Source organism: Prionailurus bengalensis, chromosome B3 (genome assembly GCF_016509475.1).
Source record: "Prionailurus bengalensis isolate Pbe53 chromosome B3, Fcat_Pben_1.1_paternal_pri, whole genome shotgun sequence".
In the NCBI taxonomy this organism is placed as follows: Eukaryota; Metazoa; Chordata; class Mammalia; order Carnivora; family Felidae; genus Prionailurus; species Prionailurus bengalensis.
The window spans coordinates 104,491,203-104,510,073 of NC_057355.1; the positions used below are offsets into that span (position 1 = coordinate 104,491,203).

The window sequence follows — 18,871 nt, forward strand, 5'->3', positions numbered from 1 at the left end:
CTTTCAAATGTACAGTACAATACTATAATGACCGTCCCCCAGACTTACTCATTTTATAACTTTCTCATTTTATAATTATTTGCACACTTTGACCACATTCACTCATTTCCCTCAATCCCTAAACCCCACCTCTAGTGATCACCAATCTACTCTGTGTTTCTGGGAGTTCAGTTTTTTAAGATCCCACGTATAGGTTAGGTCATTCAGTATTTGCCTTTCTCAGTCTGACTTATTTCATTTAGCATAATACTGTCAAGTTTTATCCATGTTGTTGCAAATGGCAGAATTTCCTTCTTTTTTGTGGCTGAATAATACTCCATATTATGTATGTATGTATATATGTTTTCTCAGGAATTTTATAGTTTCAGGTCTTTCGATCAAGTCTGTAATCCATTTTGAGTTAATTTTGTCTGTGGTGTAAGATAGTGATCCAGTTTTATTCTTTTGCATGTGACTGTCTGGTTTTCCTAACACCATTTTTTGAAAAGACTGGTCTTTTCCCCTTGTGTATTTTTGCCTCTCTGTCATAAATTAATTAACCATGTGTGCCTGGGTTTATTTCTGGGCTCTGTATTCTGTTCCATTGATCTGTGTCCGTTTTTACCCCAGTGCCATACTGTTTTAAATACTGTAGCTTTATAGTATAGTTTGAAAAGCCTGCAGCTTTGTTGTTTTTTTTCAAGATGGCTTTGGCTATTTGGGATCTTTTGTGGTTTCATACAAGTGGATTGTTCTATTTCTGTGAAAAATGACTGGAATTTTGTTAGAGATTGCATTGAATCTGTAGACTGCTTTGCATGTTTTAACAGTCCTAACTCTTCCAATCCATGAACATAGAATGTCTTCCCATTTATTTGTGTCTTCTTTAGTGTCTTTAATCAGTGTCTTATTGTTTTCAGTGTATGGGTCTTTCACCTCCTTAGTTAAATTTATTTGTAGGTAGGGGCGCCTGGGTGACTCATTTGGTTGAGTGTCCGACTCTTGATTTCCGCTCAGGTCATGATCCCAGGGTTGTGGGATCGAGCCCACATCAGGCTCCATGCTGAGCATGGAGCCTGCTTAAGATTCTCTTTCTCTCTTCCTCTTGCCTGCTCACTCTCTAAATAAATAAATAAATAAATAAATAAATAAATAAATAAATAAATAAAATTATTTAAAAAATTATTTGTAGGTATTTTATTCTTTTTTGATGCAATTGTAAACAGAATTGGTTTCTTAATTTCTCTTCCTGATAGTTCATCGTTACTGTATAAAAAGAAAGCAACATATTTTTTTGTATTGATTTTGTACCCTGCAACTCTACTGAATTCGGTTAGTAGTTCTGACAGCTTTTTGGTGGAGTCCTTAGGGTTTTCATTATATAAAATCGTGTCATTTACAAATAGTGACAGTTTTAGTTTTTCCTTTCCAATTGTATGCTTTTTATATTTTTTCCTGCCTAATTGCACTGGCTAGGACTTCCAATACTATGTTGATTAAGAATGGTAAGAGTGGGCATCCTTGTCTTATTCCTGATAATAGTGGGAAAGCTTTTAGCTTCTCACTGTTGAGTATGATGTTAGCTGTGGGCTTGTCACACATGGCCTTTCGGTGACCATATACCTACTTTGTTGGGAGTTTTTATGGTAAATGAATTTTATAAGTGGTTTTTCTGCATCTGTTGAGATGATCATATGATTTTTATCTTTCACTCCATTAATGTGGTGTACCATGTTGATTGATGTGCAGATGTTGAATCATCCTTGTATCCCTGGAATAATTCCCACTTGATCACGGTATATGATCCTTTAAATGTATTGTCAAATTGAGTTTACTAATATTTTGTTGAGGATTTTTGTATTGATGTTCATCAGGGATATCTGATATGGCCTATAATTTTCTTTTTTCTTTTCCCTTCCTTCCTCCCCACCTTCCTTCCTTCCTTCCTTCCTTCCTTCTTTCCTTCCTTAACTTTTGACATTTTAATTATAATGTGTGTTGGTGTGGGTCTCTTTGGGGTCATCTTCTTTGGAACTCTCTGGGCTTCTTGGATCCAGATGTCTCTTTCCTTTCCCAGGTAAGGGAAGTTCTCAGCAATTATTTCTTCAAATAAGCTTTTTGCCCCTTTCTCTCTTCTCCTTCTGGGACCCCTATAATACACATGATTTTCTACTTGATGTTGTCCTGTGAATCTCTTAAGCTATATTCACTTTTACAACTTTTTTCTTGTTGCTCCTTGGTTTGGGTGAGTGCCACTCCCCCTATTTCAGCTCACTGATTCTATCTGCTTCATCCAGCCTGCTCTCGAACTCCTATAGTGTATCTTTCAGTTCAGTGATTGTATTCTTCGGTTTTGTGACTTTGGTACTGCCTTATGTTTATGTCTTTGTTGAACTTCTCACTGTGTACGTCCATTCTTCTCCCAAGTTTGGTGAGCATCTGTATGACCGGTACTTTTAACTCTTTGTCAGGCAAGTTACTTATCTCTGTTGGATTAAGATTTTTTTTTCCCCAGGGTTTTATCTTGTTCTTTCATTTGAAATGTATTCCTCTGTCTCCTCATTTTACTTGACTCTCTGAGGTTGATTCTTTATACTAGGCAAAATGGCTGCCTCTCCTAGTCTTGCAGGAGTCGCATCGTGTAGGGGATGTACCTCATTGTTTAACCTTGCTCTAGTTGTCTCTCAAACCTTTATGATTGTCTGAGCAGCCTGGGTTTTCCTTGGTCGGTTCCAGTTATTGTGTCAAGGCCTGTGAGTGTTCCAGACGGAGGGATCTCAGCACCTAGTTTCAGGCTGATTGGAAACTAGAACTTCAGTTAGCATCTTTAATGTATGCAAATATATATATATATGGTCCCATGGGACTGTAATCATAGGCCTTGCTGGCCTCCAGACCAAGCAATCTGGAGGCCTCCGCTTAGGGACTGATGCAAATTTGGGGCTCTAGACGAGTATATGAGCTTCTTTCTGGGAGATGCCAGCAAGCTGTAGTGAGGCCAGGTGAGAGCTCAAAGATGGTATCCTTCAGCCAGCGTTCCCTGAGAGCACTTCTGTAGCCTTTAGATGTGTGGTAAATCTGAATCTTCCCCACCCCTCAGGCTGAAGTTTTTTCACAGGAAGACCAAGGGTGTGTTTTAGTCTGTTGTCGGTGCAGCCCCTTGGGGATGGTAGCTTGTTAAGAACCGTCTTTCCAATGGTTTCAGACCCATAGGACTCCTAAACGCAATCCCCCTTGATCACCAGATCCACGCACTGAAGGGGCATCCCCTGTGTGGGCTGTGCACACTGGCTGGCTTTCGTAGACCCACGATGGAGTGGCACACAGGAGTGGGACGCACTCACTGGCAATAACAGGGTCAAGAAAGAACACCAGAAATGGTACCCTCCAGCGTCTCTGTCCCCAGAGAGAGTTCTACCAGGCTTCTGCGCCTACAGCAGACATTTTAAGATTAACAAATGAGGGGCGCCTGGGTGGCTCAGTCGGTTGAGCGTCCGACTTTGGCTCAGGTCATGATCTCGCGGTCCCTGAGTTCGAGCCCTGCGTCGGGCTCTGTGCTGACTGCTCAGAGCCCAGAGCCTGTTTCAGATTCTGTGTCTCCCTCTCTCTCTGCCCCTCCCCCATTCATGCTCTGTCTCTCTCTGTCTCAAAAATAAATAAACGTTAAAAAAAGATTAACAAATGAATCTTCTTCACTTACAATCTAGCACTTTCTAGACTGCTGCTTGTGTACCAGGTTTTGGGGCGAGTGAGTCTATACGTTGAGCCCTTAAGAACAGAGTCTCTGTTTCCTACAGCACCGTGAATTTCCTGAATGTTTGCCCCTTTGGCTTTCAAAACCAGACATTTGGTGAGGGGTTGTTACTCTGGTGCAGGTTCCAAAGGTTGGGGTGCCTTATGTGGGGCACAAACCCCATACCCCTCAGGGAGAAGTCCTGTATTTACGAGATCCCTCCTGACTGTGGGTTGCAGCATTGGGGTGAGGTTTTCTGTAAGACCATGTCTCTGCCTCTTCTACCCGTTTTCAGGTGGCCCTTTTGTTCTTTGTTGTGGAGGCGCTTGTTCAGGTGTTTTTCAGGTCTTTGTAAATTTGTGTCCGTGGGAGGAGGTGAGTTCAGAATCTTCTTACCCTGCCATCTTGAACTGCCTCCTGATTACTAAAGCTTTGTAATGTAGTTTGAAATCAGGAAGTGTGATGCCTCCAGCTTCATTCCTCTTTTGCAAGATTGTTTTGGCTATTTGGGGGTCTTTTGTGGTTCCATACAAATTTTAGGGTTCATTTTTCTATTTCTGTTAAAAATGCCATTGGAATCTTTTTTTTTTTTTAATTTTTTTTTTCAACGTTTATTTATTTTTTTGGGACAGAGAGAGACAGAGCATGAACGGGGGAGGGGCAGAGAGAGAGGGAGACACAGAATCGGAAACAGGCTCCAGGCTCTGAGCCATCAGCCCAGAGCCTGACGCGGGGCTCGAACTCACGGACCGTGAGATCGTGACCTGGCTGAAGTCGGACGCTTAACCGACTGCGCCACCCAGGCGCCCCGAAAATGCCATTGGAATCTTAACAGGGATTTCACTGAATCTATAGACGGCTTTGTATTATGGACACTTAAAAATTTTTAATTCTTCCAATCTGTGAACGAGGGATATCTTTCCATTTATTTGTGCCCTCTTCAATTTCTTTCATCAATGCCTTCTAGTTTTTAGTGTATCGATTTTTCACCTCCTTGGTTAAATTTATTGCTAGATATTTTATTGGTTTTGATGCTATTGTAAATGAGATAATTTTCTTTTTTTTCAGGCAATTTATTTTTAGTATATAGAAACACAACTAATGTTATGCATTAATTTTGTATCCTGCAACCTTACTGAATTCATTTATTAGTCCAACAGATTTTTGGTGGCGTCTTCAGGATTTTCTCTATATAAGATCATGTCATCTGCAAACAGAGACAGTTTTCCTTCTTCCTTTCTGATTTGGATGCCTTTTATTTCTTTTTCTTGCCTGAATACTCTGTAGTACTTCCAGGACTATGTTTAACAGGAGTTGGTTGGGGCTCCTGGGTGGCGCAGTCGGTTAAGCGTCCGACTTCAGCCAGGTCACGATCTCGCGGTCCGGGAGTTCGAGCCCCGCGTCAGGCTCTGGGCTGATGGCTCGGAGCCTGGAGCCTGTTTCCGATTCTGTGTCTCCCTCTCTCTCTGCCCTTCCCCCGTTCATGCTCTGTCTCTCTCTGTCCCAAAAATAAATAAACGTTGAAAAAAAAAAAAATTTTAACAGGAGTTGGTAAGAGTGGGTGCCCTTGTCTTATTCCTGATCTCAGAGGAAAATCTTTCCTTCTTTCACCATTGAGTATGATGTTAGCTATGGACTTGTCATATGCGGACTTTGTTATGTTAAAGTAGACCCCGGATCAATTAAACCAGAATTATTTTAGGGTGGGATCAGCTACTGGCTCAGCCCTGCAGGTGGGTGAACCCTGGCTGGGATCTCTGTTTGGGCATCGCTGCCAGGAGGGACACCATCTGCAAAATCTGAGCACTGGTTGCTGAAAACCCTGCTCCCCGTCTCCTGTCTGTGTGATCCCAGTGGTTGAGCCCAGCCAACCCCTTTCCCCCACCGTGGTCCTCATGAGGTGAGAACTGAATGAGCCTCCTGGGAAGTGTCCTGCATGTTGGGGGAGCTGGATGTCCATCTGGGACTGTCTTTTCCCACTGGAAAAACTAGCCCCAGGGATGCTCTGCCAGTGCAGTGCGGTGCTGGCCTGGGGGTGGGGTGATGCAGTCAGAGTGCTCCTGCTTCTTCCTAACACGGCCCTTCTTAGTCCTTGTGGTGCTCAGTGTGCTTCAGCCTCACCCCTAAATCCTGGGATTCTTCACAATGATGTCTTGTCTATGGATAGTTGCTAGCTGGTGTTTTTGTGAGGAAGACTGAAGTCAGGAATGATCTATGTTGCCATCTTGGTGGCCTTACTCATAGATAGGCTTCTGACATCAGAGAAGGCGCTTTCAGATACCAGAGCGGTGCATTGACAGTCAGGAACTTAAAAAGTAAATGTCTTCAGGCGCCTGGGTGGCTTAGGCGTCCGACTTCAGCTCAGGTCATGATCTCACCGTTTGTGGGTTTGAGCCCCACATTGGGCTCTGTGCTGACAGCTCGGAGCCTGGAGCCTGCTTCAGATTCTGTGTCTCCCTCTCTCTCTGCCTCTCCCCCACCCACGCTCTGTGTCTCACTTTCAAAAATAAATAAATATAATAACAAAAAAAGGAAATGTCTTGTGTCAGTTAATTGAAAGAAGAGCCATATTCTTTCTATGAAACATGCAGGACTCAGAGTTGATAAGGTGGGAGCCTTGTCTGAGAGCCTGTTTTTCCCATACTTAGGTCAGCTACTGATGCATGATGACATTTTGGGAAGTATGACTCTTCAAAGGGCATTTCATTTTCACTAGTTAAATAGCAGAGGCTAGAATAAGGTCTACCAGTAAAGTGACAGGGTACTTGGATCTCACTGGTCAGGTGATTTGAGGCAGAGTACGAAGTCCTGAGTCCGTTGGTTGCAACCCTCGCTACTCAGATTACCTAGGAAGCTTTTAAAAAGCATGTATATGTGTGTACATATATGTATACATCCATGTATATATATATATATATATATATATATATATATATATAGTGTGTGTGTGTGTGTGTGTGTATTTATGCTAATCCCACCCTAAAATAATTCTGTTTGAATTGGTCTGGGGTGAAGCCCAGGCATTAATAATTTTCAAAAAGCTCTGCAGATGATTCTAATGTCTGCGCAGCTAGAACTCTGAGCCACTCTCCAGTGCTCTCTGAAAACGCTCTCATGTAATTGCCTCCCTGTGTATTTCCCCCACAAAAGGAAAATTGTGCATCGTGCCACTTTAAATCAAACTTTATAACATGCAGGAACTGTCAAAATATAAACATTTGCTTTATTTAAAATTACTTTTAAGAATAGCAAAGACGTGTTATCCGATTAGCTATTTCTTATACTCTTTTCATGCATCATTTTTGTGCATCTCATTACCTCTTTAGAAATATCTAATGAAATCAGTACTATAATAAAAACACTCCATTTTCAATTAAGAGTGTTTATTTGAAAATGTTAATATAAGTCAACTGCTTGTTCTACTTCTGGTGAATGTGAACCTTGGTTCTTGTATTCATTGTCACATGAATTTTCCTTTTTTGTAAAGGAAAAGTTGGCAATTTCCAATTATGATATTTGTAAGAGACTCCCTTTCCCGATTACTAAAGCAACCACTCTTTGAGTCTTTAGCATATCAGAATTCTTTTGGATATAATCTTTATGAGACTTTGTCAGTACTGTCCTTTATTTTAGAAGTGTGCAGATGAAAAAATACATTCTCATACGAACGTAACAGCATTGTTACATACAACAAATTTCCATCAGTACTCCTTCCTATATGTAAACTGAGGAGAAAGCATTTGGATGAGCTGGGAGGTCATTTAAAAGCTGGCTTCATTTGTGCCCAATATTTCCACAAAATATCCAAAACCCTTGTAGAGAGAATCATATCATCAGTGTGTAATCACAAGAGAGAATATAGTTGAAGCCTACTCCCGATGATGGTGGTGAAGTGAATTGGTATTAGAGTAATACATGTCATGACATGGTTTTAAATATAAAACATGCAATCCACATGATACTCAGGAGTCTTCACTAATATTATTTGCTTCACCTGCCATGCAAAGGAATTCAGGCTGATGCAATTCTCTAGTAATCCACAGGACTCAGAAGGTTTAACATAGGATTCTGGGGTAACTTAACTATAAATTGAGAGATCAGCTCTGAGTAAACATTTTGGTGTTTTCCTCGCTGTGTTCTGGAAGTTCGGGGATGAAGGGACTAAAATAAACGTTGTTATACAACCCAATGTGCTCTGATGCAGGAACTCTCCCTGGGCTCTTTGTTGAAGCTGAGTCTGTGCTTCGGTGCTGGCTTGTTGCCCTATGTCTACCTTCCTGTCTCGTCCTACCTCAGTCAAGCCCGTTGGACCTGGGGAGACCAGACAACATTGCTAGGATTTTTGACGCATTTTCTCAGGGAAGAATATGGAACATTCAATCTGGTAAATTTATATTTAAAACCCTTTTGGGGGCACTGGGCTGGCTCAGCTGGTAGAGCATGCGACTCTTGATCTCCGGGTTGTAAGTTCAAGTCCCATGTAGGGGATGTAGTAGGATCTTAAAAATAAGTAAAACACTTTTAAGGAAGTAAATGGCAAAACTTCAGTGTTCTGCCTGGGCTTTGACTGAAAAAAACAATATTTATCAGTGACAGTACAGAGAATTTTCATTTCAGTTATTTACATAGCAGACTTGCTCCTTGGAATATGGTCTTTAACAGACATTAGAAAAAAATCGGAATCCCCAAACCTGACATCATAATGTCGTATATCCCGAATATATTTCTCAGCATGACAAAGTTAAAAAGATTCTGCCGCCAGCACTTGAAACACTTCATTCTTAGCATCGGGTATCACTTTGGTCCCTCAGTCTGTGATTTAAAAATATTTGGAAAGATTAAAGAAAAAAAAAAAACCTCAAAATTTTTAATCTACCTCGACCAAAACACTTCCTTTTTTCACATTTGACAAATAGTGTTCGTGGTACTATTTACTGTCATACCTATGTGTAAATACTTTATAAAATATAATTTCACTAAAATCGCGTTATAAAAGTTCAAAAGGCCCTACTGTCCCTAAAACATAAATCAGGGCAAAACACTGAGTGTGGTTATGGTAAAGGTTATCTGAAGAATAGGAGGACAAACTCATGGGTTTTTTGTTTTTTTGTTTTTTGTTTTTAAGAGAGACAGTTGTCTCGGATTTTTCTTTCATGGTTTGTGTTTTTTGTGCCTTCTACGAAGGCAAATCTCCGAACACTACATGTTATTTGACACCATTGATAGAAAATTCTAAACCATACAAAAACTAAACAGTCTATTACTCAAGGAGACATACAAAAGAAGTAGAACTATATATTATTAGAAAGTAGGGGAATAATTAACACCAAATTCAAGGTAATAGTTACCACTGGGGGGTAAGAAAAGCGAGGCTTGTGAGTGCTTTGTGAGATACCCTATGGAATTGGTGCAGTTCTGTTTCTTAAGTGAATGGTGGCTCTGTAGACTTTAAAAAAAAACTGTTTATCCCTTAAATACACATTATATATGTTATTTGTATGGAGGAGATATTTCATAATAAAATAGGTTAATGAAAGGATAATTATTAATTACTTCTTGACTTAGAAAGTTTGATACTTTAAATTTATACTCTGGCTTACTTATATTGGTTATTCCATTACAATATTGCTTGAGGGCCATTCCAGATTTGAAATTTGTATAATTCACATGTAATTGTGAAATCATAGACTAACATGTGATAATGAGCTCTAATCAAAGTGCCTTAAAGAGACTCCGTAACAAAAGTGTAAAGTCTGTTAATTCATTAATGTGTTAATCATTCCTGCTGGAAATATTTTAACTGATTTTTAGCCAATCATTATTTCTGCATTAATTCTTCCTAAAGAAAGTGTTTAGTTTTCATTGACTTCTCTGCAAAAACTCAGTAAGGCTCTGAAGTAAAGATTGAATAAAGAGAGATGTTGCTTTGTCTATTTAAAGCACGCATATTTTAAATCAAGGTAGTTAAAATACAGTAGCCTAACAAAGCTTCAGTTTAATGCTTGCACAAGTAAATTTTTCTCTTTTATGTTTAGGCCAAATCTGAAATAGGATCCAGTATGTCTGAAATTTTGCTGTGAGTATGAAATATTTGAAACTGTGTTTTGTTTTGTTTTTAAGTTTATTTATTTATTTTTTGAGAGAGAGAGGGAGAGCGTGCATATGCAGGGGAGGGGCGGAGAGAGAGAGGGAGAGAGAGAATCCCAAGCAGGCTCTGGCTGTCAACACAGAGCCCCATTTGGGGTCGATCTCACAAACCCTGAGATATGACCTGAGCCAAAATTGAGAGTCAGATGCTTAGCTGACTGAGCCACCCAGGCGCCCCTGAAACTGATTTTAAGTAAATTCTCTATTCATTCCTTTAAGTGAATTTTGGGATTTCTGGGTTTATCTCTTTGTGAAGCAGTATGTCTGAGAAGTAGCTTTAGCCTGTACAGGTAACAGTTGTGTGTGTATACTGTCAAACATTCTAGCATTTCCTTCAATAAGGTAAAGATTGAAGTGAGTAATAAATACAGCGGTTATTAAGAGACTACGTAGAACCTACGCAACTAAAATGTTTCAACTTTCATTTGGATACGAAATTATCCAATGCACTGTTTCTTTATACATAATTTATTCTTTGTTCTGGTTTTATATATGCTTTTTTTTTCAGAGATATTTTATAACATTGTATTTAGCAATTTGATTATTTTATTTTTATTTAGAATTGAGCTATGTTCTTTAATTCTTGAGAGCTTTATTTACTTGATGTCTCTTAAGACTTTTTCTTTAGCTGTCCTTAAGCTCTATTTTGGACTTAAATATTTTTAATATCCAGCCTTTTTTAGAGCCAGGTTAAGCAAATAAATTTCATCTGCGTTACCCACTAGGGTTCTTGGAAAAATGGGTTAATATTTGCTTTAAAACCCACACAGATTAAGACAACTTGAAAAATACCCATACTGGGGCGCCTGGGTGGCGCAGTCGGTTAAGCGTCCGACTTCAGCCAGGTCACGATCTCGCGGTCCGTGAGTTCGAGCCCCGCGTCGGGCTCTGGGCTGATAGCTCAGAGCCTGGAGCCTGTTTCCGATTCTGTGTCTCCCTCTCTCTCTGCCCCTCCCCCGTTCATGCTCTGTCTCTCTCTGTCCCAAAAATGGATAAACGTTGAAAAAAAAATTTTTTTTTAAATAAGAAAAAAAGAAAAATACCCATACCAATCCTTTACTATTTTTATAATATTTTCAATATAAAATTATGGCAAATAGTCTTCTATCACAGGTGATCTCCTAAGTAATTATTAATGTGGGATTCCCAGGACTATTTGAAAACCATTTTTAAAATATGGGGAGAATATTTTAACTCTGTATACAAGGCAGTTCATAGGTTCTCACAGTTTCTGTCTTGTTAACTTGCTAGCTTGTTTGCTTCCTGCCATCCTTCCTTCTTTTCTTTTTAAATGACCTTTTTCCCTACTCCCAAAATATGATGCATAATCGTTATAAGAAGTTTAGAAAATCCAGGTAAGCAAAAGTAAGAAAATTAAAATTATTATAACTCCAACATACAGAGATAACCACCAGTAACATTTTTGTCTGTGTCCTTCCAATATTTCTTCTATTTTTGTTTTTAAAAATGGCATCGTGATATGCATACTGTTTTATTAGCCTGCTGGTTTTCATTTTATACTGTAATTTGAAAACACTTTCCTGGTACCAATTATTCTTATGTAACCTTTTGTTGGTTCTCACAACTAATTTTGAATATCTTTTTTTATGTCTGACTGAACCTTTGTGGGTCCTTTTTCTTTTTCGTTTGGAGAGAAGGTCGCCAGAAGCTCAGTTATAAAGACAGCTTTACCAGTGGCCGTGGACTTTCATTTTATTCTGCTTTGCTCCATGCCAGAATACTCACTGCTGCTCTCTTTTACCCACCTCCCAGGGTTGTTATCACACTGAAGATTGCTAGTATATTTTACCTTCACAAATCCCACCTGAACTCCAAAGAGCTCTCAAGAGTAAGGCACCTTTGTGAAGGCGCCTGGGTGGCTCAGTTCGCTGAGCATTAGACTTCAGCTCAGGTCATGATCTCACAGTTTGTGATTTGAGCCCTGCGTTGGGCTCTGTGCCGACAGCTCGGAGCCTTTCGGATTCTCTCCCCCTCTCTCTGTGCCCCTCTCCTCCCTCTCTCTTTCCCAAAAATAAAGAAACATTAAAAAAAAAAAAAAGAGTAATGCTGGACTTTACATCTAACTTTTATTAGGTGCACATAAAAGTCATCTATTGGGGAACACAAAAGCTTCCTTTATAGTGAAGGAATAGCAGTTAGGTAATATGCCCAGAAAAAAGACATGACAAAAGTAATGACCACTCACACCCACGCTATTTGTTCAAACCAAATCATACTGTAGAATGGAGGCTTAATCCTAGCACTCTCTGACTGAGGGAGAGAATTTCTAGCCTTTAATTGTTTCAGGTGGACAGGAGTGTTGAGAGAAGCAACTCATAATTAACCTACTAGAAAATCCTTCAAAATGATGGGACCTAATCATCTATCCTTTTCCAGTCAAGCAAATTAAATTCTTTCCCCATGCATATCTCTAAATTGCAATCCTGTACAAGGAAATTATTGAATCTAACCCTAGGCAGTGACCATGTTTTAGAGCTAACACTTAAGCAACAGATCTCCAAGAATTAATTTTGAGACTGACTTCATTCCTTTTGAAGAATGGCTTGAAATGGGCCGCATGCTGGAATCAATTTTTCAAGTGTATTTGAAAGTGGGTAAGAATATCTTCTCATAGTAGATGAGTCTCCATTAGTAAAAGACACATTGTGTGGTTTCCATAATTATGGCATCGCATTTTCTCCAGCAAAATTGCCGGTAGGGAGAAGAAAGTTCTTTGAGATGGTGTATAGAGTCGTTTCTTTTTTGAAAAGTGGAGACTGCTAGAGCTATTTTAGAACTCAGAAAGCAGTTGGAAAATCCTTATTAGTTAATGGAAGAATTTAGTTTAATTATAGGAAAAAGAATACATTTCTCAGAGATGGCTTCAACATTTTTGAACCACATAATATAGAAAACAAGGAAGCCTTTTAAGGGAGATCACCTCTCTTGTTCTTGTTTCCTTTTTTATGATTGGATCTCCAGAAAATTATTTGAATTAATTTTGTTTTCAATTAGGAAATCACAGGAGGCCATGTGTACAATGCTGACAGAAGTTCAAAAACCCATTTCTGATGACTTCTTACCAAACCAATCAGAGGATACAAATTGGTTTATGATATCGATACACCATACCAATATTACAAATACAGAAGAATTACTTGCTCTGATCCTAAGCCAAATATAAAATTGGTAACCCAGTGTTACAATTGGAAAACATCTTGGAACTATTTAACCCTTGGGGTGCCTGGGTGGCTCAGTGATTAAGCATCAGACTTCAGCTCAGGTCATGATCTCGCAGTTCGTGAGTTCAAGCCCCACATTGAGCTCTGTGCTGCCAGCTCAGACCTGGAGTCTGCTTTGGATTCTGTGTCTCCCTCTCTCTCTGTCCCTCCCCTGCTCACATTCTGTCTCTCTCTCTCTCAAAAATAAACAAACGTTAAAAAAGAAATTTTAAAAAAGAACTGTTTAACTCTTTTCTTGTGGTACCTTTTCTCCCAAATTTAAAATGAGAAGACAAAGTAATTTTAAAATCTGACTCCAGCCCTTAAAACTATTCAGTGCGTTATCAGGTGTGTCTTACAAATAATGTTTTATTTGGAACTAACCAAGTTTGTTTTCTACCAACAATAAGTTAGATTGTCTTTTACAGTTCTCAAGTAGCAAGTATGAGGACCCAACTCTCATTCAACATTCAAGCCCTCGCAGTTTGGGCAAATATATCTTTAGCAAGAAAGTGAGTAATATAATTTTTCCCTGTTCTCTTCCCCATATTCACTAATTCCATTCATATTTTAATATGTCATTGTAGAACATTGCAAGTATTATTTTATATTAAATATAAATGACTCTGACACTTCTGTTTACAGCAAATTTGTATTGCTTTCTTGCTAGTTTTTTTTTCCTGATTATAAATTAATGATTTTGGAAGATTGAGCATTCCTTACATTACAATCTAAGTAAGCAAGTCATTTGATGTCTTAAACTTCTGGTTTGATCCCGTACTCTGCCCATAGCTACTTATTGTTGCATTGCAAAAGAAGTAAGCCATAATTTGAATTCCTCTGAAGAAAAAAGTAACCTCTGATGATAAAAGAAAACCTGAAAAATGCAACACTCCCTTAATTTTTTGTTCACTTACTTTCTAGTCTAAGTGTTTTATGTAAATTTATACATGTACATACATTTGTAGTTGTGTTTCCTTGGCACTTACCGTTATATTGTGAACATTTTCCCGTATCATAAAAACACTTAAAATCATTTAAACGTCTGTGTAAAACTCCATTCTGTGACCTAGGAGAATTAACTTTTAACTATTTGAGACTTTGCAGATTGCTTCCACTCTTTCTGCTACAAGTAATATTAAAGCATTTTTATGGATTAACCTTTATCCACATTTCTGGTTTTTCTTAAAGTTTTACACTTACATGTCAAATTGCTAGGTCAATGAGTGTGATTATTTTTAAGGCTCTTCATATATATTATCAAAGTATCTTTTCTTGAAGATTATAATAACACATGCTTTCGCAGTATTACGCCCTCACCAATATTGAGATTTGTCATTGTAAAATCTTTTTATTTTGATGCATGACATTATTCCTTTGTTTTGCGTATGTTTAATTGCATCTCCGATTTAACAAGATTAATAATCTGTATTTCTTCTGCAAATCTTAACTTTCTATCTGTTGCCGTATAGTTCCAAGTGAAGTCGTCTGTGATATGTATTACAATGTGTAGTGAATGACTATGTTTCGGTTGTATGTTCCCACTCAGATTTCTTTCAACTGAGATCTTTCTTTGTCCCTAGTTAAAAATGGAAAGTTTTATGGATCTAATTTTTTTTTCCCGTAGTTTAAACCTATGTGATATTGTCATTAGTATTCATGCACGTAAATAATTTTGGACATATTTAAATTTTTTTTATAGGGACAGACAGAACCCATCATCAGTATGGCTTTTTACTGGAATGTTTTGCATTTATTCATTGTTCTTCGCTTGGAGGGCGAATTTAGATATTTCAAAACCACTTTTCTTGGGTGTGGTAAGTTTGACTTGGATATGGCCCTTTGACCCAAAAGGTGATTAGGAATGTACAATCTTGTCTTCACGAATCTTGTAGAAGAGTGACTTATCTTAGAATAGTTAAAGTTGTGTGTAATTTATTATAGATCAAAAATTATTAGCGTATTCTCTTTGTAGTAGAAATTATAAATGTAGATACCTCTTCTCTAATGGCAGAAACCAATGCAGTGTGTGTGTGTATGTTCGAGAGGCCTAATAAATAATACCCTATTTGATCATCTGAGTGCTGAATCAACTGAGAAATGAGATAAACCAGGGTGAATCACCTTTATCACTGATCACTCTGAGATTGGAGAGTGTGGTTTATGTCTGTGGGCAAGGGGGCTTCCTCATAGCACATCCTGGAATGGACAGACCCACCCACCAGTCACAGGCAGCGCTGTCCAGGGCAAGACCCTCCCCACCCCACACCCACCCCACTGGCTCCACAGGGACAGAGTCTGCCCCTGGACAGGTGCATCCTGTAGGCAGATCACTTCCAAGAGAAAGAGGAAAGGGGAAGGCTCTGCAGACCCACCCTCAGCTCCCAGACTCCCCCCACCCCCCGTCAGCTCAGTGCCTGCACCCCTCGGGAAAGGAGTGAGGGGTGTTACATTGGTGGAGCTTCCCCACGTGGGAGGAGACATCAGGAGCAAAGCAAAAGCATTTCTCCACCCCCTCCACCTTACAAGTGGCAGGAGTTCAAGGCTCAGGCCACGGGATTGAAAAGAATGTGTAGATCCAAAAAGGGAGATTCGTGTGTCAAACGGGAAAGGGGAAATATTTGAAAATTGAAAGCTAGAGGGACGTGGAGTCGGATTGGGGAAAGTCAGTTAACAAGACCTGCGTGACAGCAGGCCTAAGCAGCTAGGCCTACGCGGTGTATTTTTTAAGTCGACAGGTGCCTGATCGGTTGCATAAAGCAGCCAGCCGGACGTGCTGCTCTTGTGTCTCTTGCACAGGTAGAAAGATTCTGGATGCAGAGCAACGCTGTGGTGGCCGTGCTCGCCGGCGTCGGCTTGGCCGCGCTAGTTTCTGAGAGCAACCGAGTGCTGAACACCAGTGGGCTTCAGTGTCTGGAGTGGCTTTCAGCAACGCTTTTTATAATGTACCAAATATATTCTAATTTCAGGTAACACATGCTTAATTTTATGAAAAGTCTCACCCAAACAAGAGACGTTTGGATGTTTAGATCCTCGGACTTTGTTGCACCTGTAACCTCCACTGGTTTTCAGAGTGAGACGGCTTGGTCTGGATGCGGTGCTTCTGCCTGAACAGAATCTCAGCCTGACTGATGCGTAGTTTCAGGGCGTTGCCAGCAAGGCTTTGGGTGGCACATATCAACCAGTTGTATATTTTCCCCCAAGGAGCCCTAGAGAGACTTTGTAGGATCTGGAGGATGTGTCCGTGATGTGTCCATGATCTAAAATACCACTTGGGGGCGCCTGGGTGGCTCAGTCGGTTAAGCGTCCGACTTCAGCTCAGGTCACGATCTCGCGGTCCGTGGGTTCAAGCCCCGCGTCGGGCTCTGGGCTAATGGCTCAGAGCCTGGAGCCTGCTTCCGATTCTGTGTCTCCCTCTCTCTCTGCCCCTCCCCGTTCATGCTCTGTCTCTCTCTGTCTCAAAAATAAATAAACGTTAAAAAAAAATTTTTTTTTTAAATACCACTTGGATGGAGAGTAAAGGCATTTGGGCCTTTGTGTATGCCCTGAAATAATTCCCTTTATCCTTCAAAGATTTCATCTTTTGAGTAACACCTGGCCCTTTTCTAGTTCACTCCATAGCAGTGAATATTAATTATTTTGAAATCATTGAAGTTCTAAAAGTTTCTTCATTCTTATGCATTATATGTACTTTTAAAAACCTGTTTGATAACCATGCCAATGAAAACCTCAGTCTAACATAAGAGACGTCCACGTTTTAGATGATAGTTCATTTATTTCCATCAGCGTTGAGTAAACGTTACAGAGGTGGAAAGAGTCCACTGGAGTTTCATGATAGTGAGATTTGATTGGTATTGAAAAAAGTTTTTTTATTAATGTTTATTTATTTCTGAGAGAGAGACAGAGACAGAGCATGAGCTGGGGAGGCCTGAGAGAGAGGGAGACACAGAATCTGAAGCAGGCTCCAGGCTCTGAGCTGTCTGCACAGAGCCTGACATGGGGCTCAAACCCACGAACCACGAGATCATGACCTGAGCTGAAGTCAGACGCTTAACCGACTGAGCCACCCAGGTGCACTGATTGGTATTTTAAAAGGTTAAATTTCTGGGGCACCTGGTGGCTCAGGTACAACTCTTGATTTCGGCTCAGGTTGTGAGATCGAGCCCTGCGTGGGATTCTGTGCTGGGGGGGGGGGGGGGGGGAGGGTGGTGCCTGCATAAGATTCTTTCTCCCTCTCCCCCTGCTACTCATGTGCCTGCTCTCTCATAAATACATACATACATATATACATGCATATATACTTAAAGCCTTTAAAAAATAATGATTAAAAGGTTAGATGTCCCCTTTCAACTTAACTTTAAAAACTGATGTCTTTATAATACCAGGGTAGAGCCAGTGTTTGGAAGGCTGCTTCACAGGAGGTCTGGTGGGAAGGGGACGTGTGTCCCAGGCACAACGCCATAGCTAGCTTAACAAGGGTCTGCAAAGCCCACATGTTTCCCACGTTTGTTTTATCCCAATCTCCTCCTGACTCGGGTCTTTAGGGCAATCCAGGTTCGACATCAGGGATGCTTGTACAAGGCTGGGTTATTGTATTTTGTTTTGATTCTTGTATTTGTCCCAGGGGAATGGAATAGACAGCAACTTCACTAGGTGGCAAAATGTGAGGCATCACCCTGAGAAGTAGGGAATCATAGCAGGAAGCAGTTGCAGCAGTTTCAAAGGCAAGGGTTAATATTTTGTTCCTAGCAGTGTTCATTTGCTTTGTGACGCTAGCCCAGTGATTCAACTTTAGGCTGTGTGTCTCCAAACCATTAAATGTAACAGACCTGATAATAACAGGCAGGACATTGCTTGTTCCGTGTTTTGATGCGTTTACTCTCTTGTAGTCTATTTCTTTTTTCATGGGAAGCTCTCAGAATTCATGCCAGTTTTCTTTGAAGTTAGAAAGTCCACTCCGTCACTGAAAAGAGTTGTACCGCTGTTGTTGGCAATAGCAAGAAATGCCTGGAGAGAAGTAAACAACTCAACCAGCTGTTCCTTCCCTTCCTTCTTGTTGGTGTCATTCCCTAATGAGTTAGTTCTCAGTCTAGAAAGGAGAGAAGTGGGGGAAGTGGTGAAAAGGATCAACCTTGCACGCAAGAGAGTCAGACCAATGTCATACGAAGTTATGCCAGAAATTGGTAGATTTCCTTTTAATTTCTGAAAAGTCCTTTGGTCTAAATGAACTTGACATGATATTACCTTGAATTCCAAGTGAAATCAGAAGACTTACTTCTTTTTAGTGAAATTGGGTGTGTTTTTAGGGGGGAAAAAGGACTTATTTCTAAGCACTAACTGATTCCCTTTTTATAGAAATGATAAATTCCAGAAGTAAAGCAGTCCACTGATTTTTGTTTAATTGCACAATCAGTTTTCTTTCAGATGATAGTGTTCTTTTTTCAAATATATTTATCTTCTTAAAAGATATAAATTAGGGGCACCTGGGTGGCTCAGTCGGTTGAGCGTCCGACTTCGCTCAGGTCACGATCTCACGGTCTGTGAGTTCGAGCCCCGCATCAGGCTCTGTGCTGACAGCTCAGAGCCGGGAGCCTGCTTCAGATTCTGTGTCTCCCTCTCTCTCTGGCCCTCCCCCTGTTCATGCTCTGTCTCTCTCTGTCTCAAAAGTAAATAAATGTTAAAAAAAATTTTTTTTAAAGATATAAATTAGAGTACTTTGAAACACTACATGTAGAGTGCATGATGGGAAAAGAATGGTGCAGAAAATAAATTCAGTCTTGTTCAAACTGTA

At 40.0% G+C, this 18,871-nt stretch overlaps 1 protein-coding gene across 6 annotated transcripts in view; it reads left to right on the forward strand.

The window, feature by feature from the left end:
• Positions 1-18,871, forward strand: part of TMEM260 (transmembrane protein 260) — a 72,691-nt gene that overhangs the window by 28,392 nt on the left and 25,428 nt on the right. For all 6 annotated transcript variants that reach the window (XM_043556238.1, XM_043556234.1, XM_043556235.1 and 3 more), the window contains exons 6-10: positions 7,917-8,096; positions 9,748-9,788; positions 13,509-13,592; positions 14,783-14,897; positions 15,880-16,049. In XM_043556238.1, coding sequence (XP_043412173.1) covers positions 7,917-8,096; positions 9,748-9,788; positions 13,509-13,592; positions 14,783-14,897; positions 15,880-16,049 — 590 coding nt within the window. The remainder of the gene's footprint in view (positions 1-7,916; positions 8,097-9,747; positions 9,789-13,508; positions 13,593-14,782; positions 14,898-15,879; positions 16,050-18,871) is intronic.